This window comes from Typopeltis vanoorti, chromosome 10, assembly GCF_054136105.1.
Source record: "Typopeltis vanoorti isolate ZY-2024b chromosome 10, IOZ_Tvanoo_1.0, whole genome shotgun sequence".
Taxonomy (NCBI): domain Eukaryota; kingdom Metazoa; phylum Arthropoda; class Arachnida; order Uropygi; family Thelyphonidae; genus Typopeltis; species Typopeltis vanoorti.
The window spans coordinates 68,357,649-68,372,661 of NC_143558.1; the positions used below are offsets into that span (position 1 = coordinate 68,357,649).

A 15,013-nucleotide genomic window follows, 5' to 3' on the forward strand; every position below is an offset into this window, starting at 1 on the left:
AATAGGCATTCTTTAGCTAGTTCATCCTTGTCTGTAATAAGACAATAAACCCTTTTTTTTATGTTGCTTCCACCCATGAAAGGTTATTTTGCAAAAGTATAGAACATTTTGTACTGTGGGTGGGCTAAGGACATTTTTTTCCTATTTTTATAAATTTTCTATTTTTTTAAATTAATTTTATATAATTTTTTTCTATTTTTATCCATTATATATATATATATATATATATATTTCTTTTTTGTATTTTTAATTCATTTTTACATAGTTTGGAAACCAAACCCTGCTCTAGAGATCAAACATGGAACTTTTTTAAGCCAATTGAGACCTCCAATAAGCAGGGTGGTGGTCTCACACTGGGCAATGAAATCCATCTTCCACCTAAAGACAGTCACAAACATCCATGCCACAGCAGTAAAACTAAGCACTTGGCCAACCACATCAGCAAGATGGGAAGAGGCATGTATGTGTAGGTTTTTGAAATATAGACTTTTAATTAACCATATTCCTTAGTTAGTTGAAGATCTAGAAATAGAAGTAAATCATTAGATTCTTACTTGTAGAAATATTTTTAAAATCATCAGATTCTTTTATAAGAAATATTTCTAATCAAGTGTTGCATTATTTAGCACATTGTGCATGCTTATGCATGTACATACATGTGTTTGGCTGGCTGTGGCTAAGATATATTCTGACAAATAAAAAAAGAAGGGAGACCTCAGCTTGTCATAACATGTACTCTTCATCTGGCATACAAGGCAATTTGGCAATGAGACATCAAGTATTATGGGATAAGTCTGAACTGTTACACCATTGCCATATATCTTATTCTGGTTTTCTGCCTTATAAACTCTTACTTGAAAACCACTGTATAAACTCTTACACAGTGGTTTTCACTTTTGTTAATCTTTACTGTAGGTCCACTAGTTTTTGTGTTTACACCTGAAGAAATCCTATGTAATGGATGAAACATTATGTTTTTAATTAAAAAATGTCAATATCTTGTTTAATAATAATAATTTTAATAATAATAATAATAATAATAATTTAATTTTGCTAGATGCTGCAATGCAAATATTGGTTATTTATTATTATATGACATTTCCAAGCAGTCCATAGATTCATCACAAGAGTGCTTCTTGCACCACACAATCCATTTTTGTTTTTAAGGCATTTTGTTTACAGAAATTTCATTCACTTTACATATTTCATTGTGTATGAAAATATAGTTTCCTATTTGTGAAATAAAAGATAAGTTAGGAGTCCATCTTTCTAAATGACACATCTCACTCTTTACTTGGAAAAGATAAGTTCAGTCGTCATCATGCTGAGAGGAATCTTTATATGAACTTTTTCATTTCAACAGTTACCCGTTGAAATGAAACTCATATGGAGATAGATAGCAGGATAAAAAAAAATTTTCCTTTAAACTTGGTTTTTCATCTCGCATCAGGCAAATGAACCAGAAAGAGAGAACACATGCAGTAAACAGATTAAAAAAAGTGTAAGCAAACAAAGTTTGTGCCTGAAGTATTTTCAGGACTGGGGCAACTCGTATAAAGAAGCTGATGATTTCACATCACTTGCCTAAGTATCCCATAATGCAAAGCACATAGCCTTACGCATATGTATTATGGGAAGGGTCACTACCCAGACCAGTTTCCTTGTATTATGTGCGGGGTTACCTCTCCAAAAACTCGTGATCACCCAACAATGAGTGACCTGAAAGGGTCTTTTAGCTCATCATGTTCCACTCAGCAATTGGCTCTACCCAGTGGCATCCCCCCCCCCCACTGAGCAGAGCCGTTCATATCTTATCTAAGGGGTAACAGCAACAGCCAAGCCTCAGTTAAAACTTCATTGGCTACAGCATTGCCATTCATTACCCCTCAGCCTAAGGGTAACAACAACAGCCGAGCCACGGTTAAAACTTAAGTGGCTACAGCATTGCTATCCATTACCCTAGTAGAAACTCTACTTCCCCGGAATCAAGTCACCAACCGGTTTCGACCTTTATTGAGGTCTCTTCAGTGGGAGCCAGAGGTGATACTAAGGTTGAAGTAATGCAAAAGTCATATTTTCATATACGAGTTGCCAAAAGGTGTCACACCTTTTCTCTAATCCAGAGTATTAAATTACTCTGGATTAGAGAAAAGTTGTTGGAAGTTTTTTCACTTGATGATAGTATAAATTAAAGATACCAAGAAATTATATACTTGGTTTAATCCTTTATCCAAGAAATATGACTTCTGCTTTACTTCAACCTTAGTATCACCTCTGGGTCTGGCTCCCACTGAAGAGACCTGAATAAAGGTCAAAACTGGTCTGGGTAGTGACCCTTCCCATAGCATTATACATACCCTTAAGGATATGTGCTTTGCATTATGGGATACTAAGGCAAGTGATGTGAAGTCATCAGCTTCTTTATACAAGTTGCCCCAGTCCTGAAAATACTTCAGGTGTAAACTTTGTTTGCTTACACTTGGATAAATGATTAAACCAGGTATATAATTTCTTGGTATCTTTAATTTATAGTATAACCAAGTGAAAAAACTTCCAACATTTTTTTTTTTTTTAAATTTTTGTCAGTAGTATATATACATATATATACTATTTTAAGATAGGTGGTATTCTCTCTAGATGGTAGATAATAGTTTAGACAATGGGTTTTATGGTGTAGAGAACCCTTCTGTAATGAGTCTGTGGACTGCTTTAGGTGTCACATAATAATAATTATGTGATGCCTCCTTCTAATTTATAATTAGAAATTAGAAAATAAAAAAAATTAGAAAAAATTAAAACAAATTAAAAAAAAATTAAATTTCCTACTTATTTTTAAGACTTTTTAGATTTCACTAAATAGCTATTTTTTTTCATGATTTTAAAATCGATTTAAAGTTGTCTAATCCTGACACTTTAAGCTGTATTCATTTCTTTTCTTTCAGTTATTGATACTAATGACCGCTTTCTGAGAAAAATTACAATTGGTCAGTCCCCTACAGAAAAAGGAATGACAAGAGAGGTAATTTCATTTCTTTCTATTTTTTAAATTTTTTTTTTATCTTAATATAAAAATTTTATTTTTATTATAAAATTTTATCAACATTTTGTGTTCACTAAATTTTGTAAAAACCTGGTAGTCAGGATCAAGATATTTTAATTAAGTACTCAATTTTAATTAATGAAGGAAAAAAGCCTAATAAAGGCTTCAACTTTAAAAGAGAGAAAAACTTTAAAAGAGATTGGATTTAAACTTTAAAAGAGAGAAAAAGAACTATCTAGTAGAAGCAATGTTTAAATGTATTCCAAAGTTCAGGAAGTTAAATAAGGTAAGTGTGAAATGGATGAATGAAGAGATTAAACCCAACATAAGAGTGGTAATGATCAATCAAACACAGAAGGCAATGGCAAACCACTTCTGTATATATTTTGCCAAGAAAATCTTATGAACAGAGGCTTAAGTTATTGTGATACAGTGCTGGAAGATGGGGCACCCAGATTGGAAGGCACTGAAATGACTAACGGGGAAGAGCAGAGAGGAAATTCCAATGAAGTTAGCAAGAATGATGAAGCTGGATCGAAGAGCCTTCTGGAAGTTCAACTTCTGATGAAGTTAATCTCAGAAGAAGCCGCTTCTGCTTTACTGATTTACATAAAATAGGAACATGGAATGTAAGCAGCATGTATCAAGGAAAACTGGAGCTGGTGAAGAAAGAAATGAGAAGAACTCAAGTTAAGATGTTTGGAATCAGTGAACTGAGATTGGACAGGAATAGGTCACTTTGATACTGATGATTTCATGATGTGTTACTCTGGATGTGAAAAACCTTCGAAGAAATGAAGTAGCATTCATAGTTATAAGAGAATACAAAAAATACATTTCTGGGTTACAACCTGATGTCTGATAGATCAAGTTCTAATCTTCAAAGAAAATTCTGCATTCTAATCAGAATCAAGGCATATTCAGTAAATGTTACACTCATACAGGTAGTATGCATCCACTAGAGATTCAAGTGAAGATGAGGTAGAAGAATTTTATAGCAGCTTGCAACAAGTAGTATACAGTATTGATAAAACAGATTTTCTCTTGATATTAGGTGATTGGAATGCATAAGTGGGTGAAAAAGAAGAATGAGGCATCACTGGAGAATTTGGTTTAGGACTGAGGAATGAAGCAGGAGAAAGGATGTTGGAATTTTGTGTTGAGAACAGTTGCTTCATTGCAAACACTTGCTTTCAACAACATAAAAGAAGATTGTGCAAATGGACTTCACCCAATGGAGAATACAGAAATCAGAAATCAATAATTCATGATCAGCTATCAGCTGAAGTTAAATCGAAATTAAGGGCTAAGAAGAAACAAAAGAACAGTATCGAATTTTATTTAAATCCTATAAATGAAGCATTTAAAGTAGAAGTCAGAAAAATTATGGGAAGAAGCAAAATGTACAGTCATAGAAGCAGCAAAGAAGACTAATAAAGCAACTTTGGAAATCTGCATGCAGATTTCCAAAGACAGGCTAGGAAAGATAAGGAAAAACATCTAAACAAAAGGTGAGGAAATTGAAGATAGCAATATTATGAGTAAAACAAGAGATCTGTTTAGAAAAATAAATGATGTTACAGGGAAGTTTATTCCTAGATTAGGAATAAACTTCTTAATCTAGGGAGTTGTAAAAGTAATTTGGGAAAATGTCTGATGGAAGAAGAAGCAATGAAAAAAAAAGATGGAATGAGTATGTAGCGGATTTGTACAAGAAAGATAATAATATTGGTGGAGAATTCAAAAGGAGAGAATTTGTCAAGGAATCCATAATAATGAAAAGTGAAGTGATATCAGCAATGGAACAGCTGCCTAAAGGAAACGCTCCTGGAGCTGATGGTGTGTCAGTGGAATTATTGAGAGCAGCTGGGTATGAAGTAGGGAATGTATTGACTGAAATTTGTCAACAGGTTTGGAAGAAAATATACTGGCCTAGAAATTGGAAACATCGGTATTCATTCCAATTCCAAATCAAATCAAATCCAGAGATTGTGAGAATTATAGAACCATCATTTTAGTTTCACATACAAGTAAAGTTATACTGAAAGTGATCCAACAAAGGTTGGAGCCGTATGTGAATAGAGAAATGCCACAAGAACAGGCATGCTTTGGGAGAGGTAGAGGAACTAGAGGCCAAATAGCAAACATGAGATGGATTATGGAAAGAACAGGAGAATTTCAGAAGGAAGTATTCATCTATTTTATTGATTATAAGAATTATAAGAAAGCTTTTGATTGCAAGGATCACAACAGACTGAATTGTAATGAGATCACTGGGAATACCTGAACATTGTCAAGAAGCTTCAATAAGTTGGTAAGGAGTAGTTATAGGATTAATGTTGAAGAGGTTTTACATAAAATGGTGGGAGATTGGGGGAGAACAAGAGATGTCATCCCTGGAAGTTGTATAAGGAGGGTTTGAGCAGGGAAATGAGAAGCAGGTTTTTTGCATGCAGAGTTATGAATGATTGGAATGCATTGCTTGAGAGTGTGATATCTGCAGAGGATTTTAATTTGTTTAAAGCATAGTATGATGAGCTGTGTGTATGACAAAAGGAACCTCCTAGGTGAGTCTGTGACTCCATAGGGTCTTAGGATAATAATAATATTAAATGTTTATTTATTTGATAAACGAAGCAGGGAAAGAAATATTTGCACTTAAAATTTTTTAAAGTTTTAAAAGTGACTGGTAACTTATAAAGTTAGTAAACCTTGAGCATGAGTGCATTGGTATTGCATCATTTAAAGGACTTAACTATAAATAACCCATATATTTGCCTTTTATTAGTGCTTGTGCAACCAAGTTACAATCATTATAAGATCCTTATACTAGGAAATAGTATCAGAAATTCACTGATTTAAAAACAGAAACCATACAGGAATCAAATTTAGGCCAGTAGGAGAAGAAATGATTGTTGATGAATGACCCTGTTAGATCGAAATGGAGGGTTAAGTAAGTGAATGTTTTTTAAAAGTATGTTTAAAGAAACTGCCATCCCATTTGGCTTAGCTGTTCATTGAAAAGTGCTCAAGGAATGGAAGAAGAGTAAGATATTGCTTAAGGGTGGTAGGAGAATGGTCATCCAGCTATAGACCATTTTGTATTTCTTCCATAGTTGTTAATATTTAAAGAAATTAGTGAGAGATCATATGCAAAATTAGGCAGGTAAGAGTAACATTATTTGTGATGGTTGGAGTCAGCATGCATTTGTTATCTGTGGGGTGCTCTTGTTTTCACTCATCTGCTTTCCTTTTATAATAAAATAACAGACCAGTTGATGATGGAAAGGCATATACTGCTTTTTTTTCTTTTTCCAAAAGACATTTAATAGTGTGCCACACAATTTAATATGTAAATTGCAACACATGAGATTAGATTTCGGGTTAATGAACTGGATTGGATTGGAACTTGATGTTGCTACTCAACTGTGTGATAGATATCAGATAGTTATTATTATTATTATTACTACCCCAAGACCTCATGGAGACAAAGACTCATCTGGGAGGTCCTTTTATCACACACACACACACAGCTCATCATACCGTGCTTTAAACACATTCAAATTCTTTGCAGACACCACATTCTCAGGCAAGGCATTCCAATCATTGACAACTCTGCACGAAAAAAACCTGCCGCTCACTCCCTTACTCACACCCTCTTTATACAGTTTCCAGGGATGACCTCTGGTTCTCCCCTGATCTCCCACTATTCTCTGTAAAACATCTCCCACAATTGATCCTATAACAACCCCTTACCAACTTGTAGGTCTCTATCATATCTCCCCTATTCCTCCTGGCCACGAGACTCTGCAAATTACATCTTCTCAATCTTTCCTCATACTCAACATTCCAGAGGTTAGAAACTACCTTAGTCAGTCTCCTTTGGATCCTTTCCAACATCTCTTCATCCTTCTGAAAACCAGGTGACCAAATCTGGGCACAATAGTCCATGTGTGGTCTAATCAAAGCCTTATACAATGGAACAAGAATCTCCCTACTTCTACACGTCAGTGTCCTCTGCGTCATTCCCAGAAGCCTTTGTGTTGTCTTCACAATTTTGGCAATGTGTTCCCTAAATTTTAGATCCTTATCCACTTTCACCCCCAGATCTCTTATTTCCTCTACCTCCAACAATATATTCTCACCAAGCATAAATTCTGCATCCCATCTTTATTTTCCAAATTTTAAAACCTTACATTTTGCAACATTGAACTCAAATCCCCATTTGCTTGCCCAATCACTCAATCTATTCAAGTCTTCCTGTAAGGCCACAACATCTTCACTACACTTCATGGTTCGTCCCAACTTTGCATCATCTGCAAACAACTGAATATTTCCATCCAAATCCTCACCTATATCATTAATATACAAGTTAAACAGCAATGGACCTAAAACAGACCCCTGAGGCAATCCACTAGTGACTTTCCTTTTCCTGGATATTGCTCTCCCCTATATTCAACTTGATACTATCAAATAGCCAGTCTCCAATCCATTGCACTAATCTAATATCCAACCCCATCTGCTCTAGTATCACTATCAATTTATCATGAGGTATCAAAAGCCTTTGCGAAATCTAAGTATATTACTGTGTATCCTTCTCCTCTGTCCAAGAAAGCGGTCACTTTATTGTAATAAGTAAGTAGAAAACTAAAACATGACCTCCCTTTAGCAAATCCATGCTGTCCATCAACGATAATACCACTGTTGTCAACCCAACTCTGGATCCTAGTTCTCACAAGCTTCTCCAACAACTTAACCGCAACATCTGACACATAGATAGGACTATAGTTTGATGCTTGAGTTCGATCATCTCCTTTATGAAGTGGCACAATCTTGCCTTCCTTCCACTCCTTAGGAACTTGACCGAGTGCAAGACTCGTATTAAAAAAATATGTCAAGGTAGGTGTCAACTCCCTGGCACATTCTTTCAGAATACATGGCAATATATTATTAAGTGCCACAGCCTTATTAACATCCAGTTTACTCAACTCCCCATACACCTCTTGCTCACCTACAGTCAGTCTCTCCTCCCCATCATCAACTGCTCTCAATCCCTCCATGAAGTCACATTCACAAGAGTGAAAGATCTTTATGAACTGCTCATTAAGTATCTCCACTACACATTCTACGTCAGCTGTCTTTATACCATTTTCTCCAATCAATGTTATCCTTCCATAATTATTCTTTCTTTTGCTGGCTACATATCAAAAGAACTCCTTAGGATTCTTTTTGGCTTCATTAGCCAACTGCTGTTCATACCTCTCTTTAGCTACCCTCACCAACCAAGTCACCCTCCTTGCTTGGTCTTTGTAGACCCCATGAAATTGGTTATTTCCACTTCTCTTATGCTGCCTCCACAATGCCCTTTTGACTTGATTTGACACCTCATTTATAATTAAATCCTCTGATGAGATAACCAAATCCAAGACCTTCAATCCTCGTGTGTCCTCTGTTACATACTGTCTGAGGTAGTTATCCCTCAAAAACTCAAGAAACTCATTTTCTTTACTTCCAGTTGCTATCTCATCATTCCAGTCTATATTGCCATAATTAAAATCACCCATAATGATCACCCTTTTCTTATTTACTTGGCTAATTTGATTGTACATTTCATTAGTTGACCAATATCAAGGAAGGTCATAAGTGGGATTCAACAGGACTAAGTACTAGGACCTTTGCTGTTTAACCTTTATGTCAATGATATTGTCACTGAAATGCAGGGAGATATTCAGTTGTTGCAGATGATATGTGACTTGGAAGAGTGATTATTAATTGTGCAAACAGAAGGATTTAAATAAGTTGAACAGGTGGGCAAATGAATGGGAATTTCAGTTTATGCAAATAACTATGACATCTTGAAATATGGGATCCACTCATGGAAGTTGCATACTCTGTTGGTGGAACTATACTAGAGAAAGTAAAGGAGGCAAAGGATCTTGGAGTGATAATTGATAGTAATTTGAAGCTTGGGGGGCATCTTGCAATGGTGGGGAATGTAAATTAGAGAATTATTGGGTTAGTGTTGAAGAATAGTCAAAGGAAAATGCAGGAGAAGTGACTTTTTGTTGTGTGGTGGATTCTGGAAATGACCTCAGGAAAACTCAGAGAAAACAATTCTTTGCACTAAGGCACAATTAGATATTGTGCCTTAGTACAAAGAATTCATGAAGAATTTAATACCCAACTGAGAAACTACAGAAACAAAAAACAAGCCATCAGAGGATATCATTCCTTTTAATGGATGAAAAACGAACATCGTGTTAATGATGGATTGAGATAATGACAACATGAAAGGAATACTTTAAACGACTCCTGATACAGAGTACCAAAGAGGATAAGAGAAGAGGGATAACCAAATGAAGGAATGGTTATGGGAATAACTAGAGTAGGAGTACAAAATGTCTTAAAAAAAGCATAACAAAAAAGAGAAACTTATGGCTAGAATGTATATCATCTACAGAGGTATGGAAAACATTAGGTGTAAAGGCTATTAACATTTTGCGGAATATAATGAAAAATATGTACAGGAATTAATTCCAGAGGTATGGAAGAAGTATGTTAATATGCATTTATAAAAAGGGGGGAGGGAATTATAATAACTAAATTCACATATGATGAAAATATGGGAAAGAATAACGGATGAGAGAGAAAGGTATAGATACAGTCATATTGTCAGATACAGAATTAAAGTATTGGGGGTCTCAAAGAATAAGACAAAATAGACAACTAAAATAAGATAAGCTTCTTTTTAAAAGAAACTTAGATTTCATATCATAGATTTATGAATGCAGAGTTTCTGGGGACAGTTGGAAAAGAAGACTTGAGATGGACGAACTGTATAAACAGCATGAAAGAGAAGAATCTCCAACTGCATTCCTCACTAAGTGAGAGGTTGATAATAATGATGTCGAAGGAGAAGAATAAAAATAAGAAGATTGATTTCATTTGATTATTATTTTTTTTATTTTGTAATTAAGTGTGTTTTCATCATATTGATCGTATTTCTTTCAAGTCATGGGTCTATTTTAGTTGTCTATTTTGTCTTAGAAGTCTGCAACTTATTTCTAAAACTATTTTAATGTATTTATGTATTTGTATTAGCATTTATATTAGAATCAGCTAATAAAACTTCATGAAAATGAGGTTTCATTAGCCAGTAAATTGGCTAAAAGATTATTAGGACTGATTTCGAAAAGGATTATGTGGAAATTATCATTAAAATTTTTGCTTTATTTTAATTTCTAGACTCACTTTGATATAACAGTAGGTAGTGAAATCATGGCAATACTTGCCCTAACAACAAGCTTAAAGGACATGAGGGAACGTTTTAGTAAAATTGTGGTAGCCAGTGACCATTCAGGAAATCCTATTACAGCAGAAGATTTGGTAAATATTAATTTTTTCAGAAATGACGTTTATTTCATTTTGTTCATGCTGACTCAATTTTTTATGTAATTTTTAAAGTAGTTCCACATACTTAAGATTAGTGTGTGTGATAAAATTATTATTATGCATAATTATCATAATTATGGAGAATACACTTAAATTATGTAAAAGAATTTGATGACTGTTAAATCCAGATACACCACCAATTTTTCTGGCATCCTTGGTTCCAGAGCCTTGCCAGATTAGCCATTTTTATGGACTGATGGAGGTACAGTAATAATTTATCAGTACATCAATGATCCATGAATTAAAGCTCTCTCATAAATGGCTAGAAATGTAATTTATAATAAAATATATTATTATAAATGATACAGTGCAATATGGACTTATGATCATGCTTGACACCATCACTGTGAAATGGCTCTTGCTTAGAAGGTCCCAGCTAAGGTTAAATGTAAACAAAATAATTTTTGCTTACTTTTTTTTTTGCTTACATTTTAGTGTAATAATTATTATTATTTTTCTATACTAAGAATCACTCAAAATCAACAAAAGTGCACATGTAAATAATTAAGCAAGTGTGCATACTCACTGCCATCTGTGGTGGCCCAATTAACTAGTCAGGTAGTTGGGGAAATTTCAAGTGTGATCTTGTAATTTTGTCCATACTAATGGAAATGCTGGACTACTTGTTGCAGGAAAATCAGTGGTGTAACTGCATTTTGTTAGGATTTGATATATGTTTTTATTGTTAAAAAAATTATAACAATCAGTTTATTCTCAAAAAAAATTTAATGTTTTATAAGTTTCTCTTTTCTTGACGGTGATCCCATTTGTGAAAGGCTGTAAACCATTAGTATATTTGAAAATTTATTTTTCACTTGGTTAGAGTATAATAAATTTAGTTTAATCCTTTATCCAAGTGTGAGCAAACAAAGTTTGCGCCTGAAAGTATCTTCAGGACTGGGATAAGGTGGCACAACACCAGGGCAACTCGTTGCAAAGGTGGAGCAAGCTACCAACTCTCCTGTCTCAGTATCTCTTATAATGCAAAACACATCTCCTTGCAGATATGTCTAATGTTATGCATTAAGGGAAGGGCCACTACCCAGACTAGTTTCGACCTTTATTGAGGTAGAATGGGAGTTCATGCCTTTCATCACTGGCCTCTTTAGATTTAAAAAAAGTTGTGCTGAGAGTCAGCTTGATAGTGAGAGAGGAGAGGAAAGATAGAGTGGATAGTAGTAGATAGTTAAAGGAGGCCTCAGTCGATCTACTTGGCCTGACTTAAATGCCAACACCAAGCAGATCTCCGACATTATCTCCCTCCATCCGTTCTCCGGCAAGCCACCTCTTCAGATGTCTGGCCGATGAACGAAGTGAAAAAAAAACAAATGCAGGAAGTCACACATAAATTGAAAATCAAAAGAACTAGGACATACATAAACAGAAACAACAAAAGTCGGTGAATTAACAGAAAAGTACCGCAAGAACGGGGGAAGAGCCTGGCCCGAGTGATGCAGCCCGCAAGGAGCTGCACCGCCTCGCTGTAAGCCTTCGCCGCTTGGGTTCTCAGGTCTGCCCCCGCCTATGTGGATTAAGCGTGAACATACAGAAACAGAACCAAGAAACTTAGAAGGGGCTTTTTTTTTTTTTTTTTTTTAAAGTCATATTTACCCTGCTATCTCTTACCGCTTCCTCATAGTCTTTTACCACGTTTTCCATCACTGTGAGTACGTGTACTGACTCTTCATCATTAAGTTGCCATATTCTCTTCAAGCATTCATTCCATTCCGCTCGGTCGTAAGTGACTTTCCCAAACTTGAGCCATATTCTAAGACTCTCTCTAGTTCACTTTCACATTGCAAAGCCACGTCTCCCTTTTTCTGTACAGCTGTGTGGACTTTGTTTTTTATCTCGGGTTTATTCCTAAGATAGAATAGGATTCGTTTTGTTACATTCGAATATTCATATAGGGGTTCTTTTCTTTTTACCGGTTTTGTAATGGGGTGAGAAGAACCAGTGTTTGTATCTACTGGTAAAGTTCTTTTTTCAAATTCCTTCATTATCCCTAGGTATCTCTTTTCCAGATCTACTCGTGTCAGCGACTTCAATGTGTTGCATAGGTGTTGTTTTTCTTCCTCTGTTAAGTCCAGGTGACCGTCCAGTTGCTGGTGCTCGACCTTGGTTATATCCTTTACGTAGAGTTCTCCCCATATGAGTCTATTGCTCCTTTTAAAGAACAAGAAAGTTGGCTCTCCTTTTGTGGTCATTATCTGAAATAGTTTTTCTGCCGTTTTAGGAGATCCCTTAAAGTTCTTCAGAATGATGACAGAGCCGTTTGGAGTATTGCTTTTAACAAAGTCTGTTCCTTCCTTAGTTTCTGGATTGTTTCCTTGCTCTCTGTCTTCTTCTGATGAGGTTTCTTCCTCATTTTCTGAGTTGTTTCGCGATATTATCTCATTTCCTTCCTCATCCTCATCTGAACTTGAGGCTTCTATTTGGCTTTCAGTGTCCTGTTTATTTCGTTTCATTTCTCCTTCTTCTTCCGGCGTGATGGGTCGTTTAGTTGTACTGGTGTTGATTTCCACTTCCTCTGTTTCTGTGCTATCATTGTTGCCTTCCGATTTCTTAGTGTTCTGTTTCTTTTTCTTCCTAATTCTCCCTTCTGCGTTCCTCCCAGTTATTGCCCGATTTCCTAATGTAGTCGTTGCGATAGCTGGCGGTTGGAGGGCTGGAAACTCTTCTGGTTCAGTTGTTTGTGGTTCGTTTACTGTTTGGTCGGTAGCTCGAGAGTCCTGTGTTGTGAGCTTAGGAATGGCTACTGCCGCAGGTGTTATGGCTCCTCCTGCTCTTTCTGCAAGGGTCCTATTAGGACAAATGTCTATTTTATGGGATGTGTTCCCACATTTACGGCATGGTGACTCACATTGATTCAATGTGTGTTCTGTCGATAAGCAGTTGCGGCATGTGTTGTTTTTCGGGCAGTGAGCGCTAAGGTGACCCAAAGCGGTGCACCGAAAACATTGTTTTCTTAGACCTGGATAATTGACTATTACTCTTGCTGAGCCTAAAAAAATCAAGTTGGGAACCTCGGTTTTCATCTCGATTAAAATGCTCACTTCCCCTGATTTCCACTCTGGGATATCCGCATCTTGTCCGATTGTTACGTTTCGAACAGTCCCCCATTTGGAGAAAGTGGTTTTAATGATTTTCTCCTCTTTTTCTAGATATTCGAGTGGAAACCTGTCAATTTTTACAGATTTTAAAATACTCCCGACTAGGAAGGGTAAGTATTTTTTCCCTTCACATTCTACGCCTTTAAGGAGCATTTCTCTTGTTTCTTTGTTGTTTGTTACTATTTGGAATCTACCTTCCCCCCCCGTAAGGGGTAAGCCCGAAAATACTTTCTGCTTTGACTACTTTGAGAAGAGCTCTCACAAACGTCGCTTTGTCGATGTTTGGGTCAATTTCGATCCCGAGAGTACGAACTCTTGGCAAGAATTTCGACATTGTTTAAAAGCAAATACCTTACCAACGGAATAGCAAATTTCAGTCCCCGAAAGGAAATACCCTAAAACGGACCTGCATCGATTGGAACGAGGCCGCAAAAAATAAAAACCAACAAAAGAAAAACTAGAAGGGTTCTTACCAAACAATACTGGAATAAGAGCTCTCTCTCGGGATCTGGTAACTGGAATCCAAAAGAAGACTGGAACATGGAGCTTTCTCTCGGGGCTGCTTTATTGAGGTCTCCTCAGTGGGAGCCAGGCCCAAGCTGAGATAGCAGGCAGAAGCATTTGCAGGTCATCTCTACCTATAGGAGTTGCCAAATGGTGTGCCACCCTTTTTTAATAAATTACTCTGGATTTAGAGGAAGATGTTGAAAGTTTATTTTTCACTTGGTTAGAGTATAATAAATTTAGTTTAATCCTTTATCCAAGTGTGAGCAAACAAAGTTTGCGCCTGAAAGTATCTTCAGGACTGGGGTAAGATGGATACTGAGACAGGAGTGTTGGTGTCTTGCTCCACCTTTGCAACAAGTTGCCCTGGTGTTGTACCACCTTACCCCAGTCCTGAAGATACTTTCAGGCACAAACTTTGTTTGCTCACACTTGGATAAAGGATTAAACTAAATTTATTATACTCTAACCAAGTGAAAAATAAACTTTCAACATCTTCCTCTAAATCCAGAATAATTTATTAAAAAAGGGTGGCACACCATTTGGCAACTCCTATAGGTAGAGATGACCTGCAAATGCTTCTACCTGCTATCTCAGCTTGGGCCTGGCTCCCACTGTGGAGACCTCAATAAAGGTTGAAACTAGTCTGGGTAGTGGCCCTTCCCTTAATGCATAACATTAGACATATCCGCAAGGAGATGTGTTTTGCATTACATTATAGGAGATACTGAGACAGGAGTGTTGGTGTCTTGCTCCACCTTTGCAACGAGTTGCCCTGATGTTGTACCACCTTACCCCAGTCCTGAAGATACTTTCAGGCGCAAACTTTGTTTGCTCACACTTGGATAAAGGATTAAACTAAATTTATTATACATTAGTATATTTATATGGTATATGAGTTAGA

General features: G+C 36.1%; 1 protein-coding gene across 1 annotated transcript in view; it reads left to right on the plus strand.

Moving 5' to 3' along the window:
* The window catches only part of pug (pug C-1-tetrahydrofolate synthase, cytoplasmic), a 426,201-nt gene that overhangs the window by 272,495 nt on the left and 138,693 nt on the right, over positions 1-15,013 (plus strand). The window contains exons 17-18 of the mRNA XM_090399374.1: positions 2,943-3,019; positions 10,286-10,426. Coding sequence (XP_090255500.1) covers positions 2,943-3,019; positions 10,286-10,426 — 218 coding nt within the window. The remainder of the gene's footprint in view (positions 1-2,942; positions 3,020-10,285; positions 10,427-15,013) is intronic.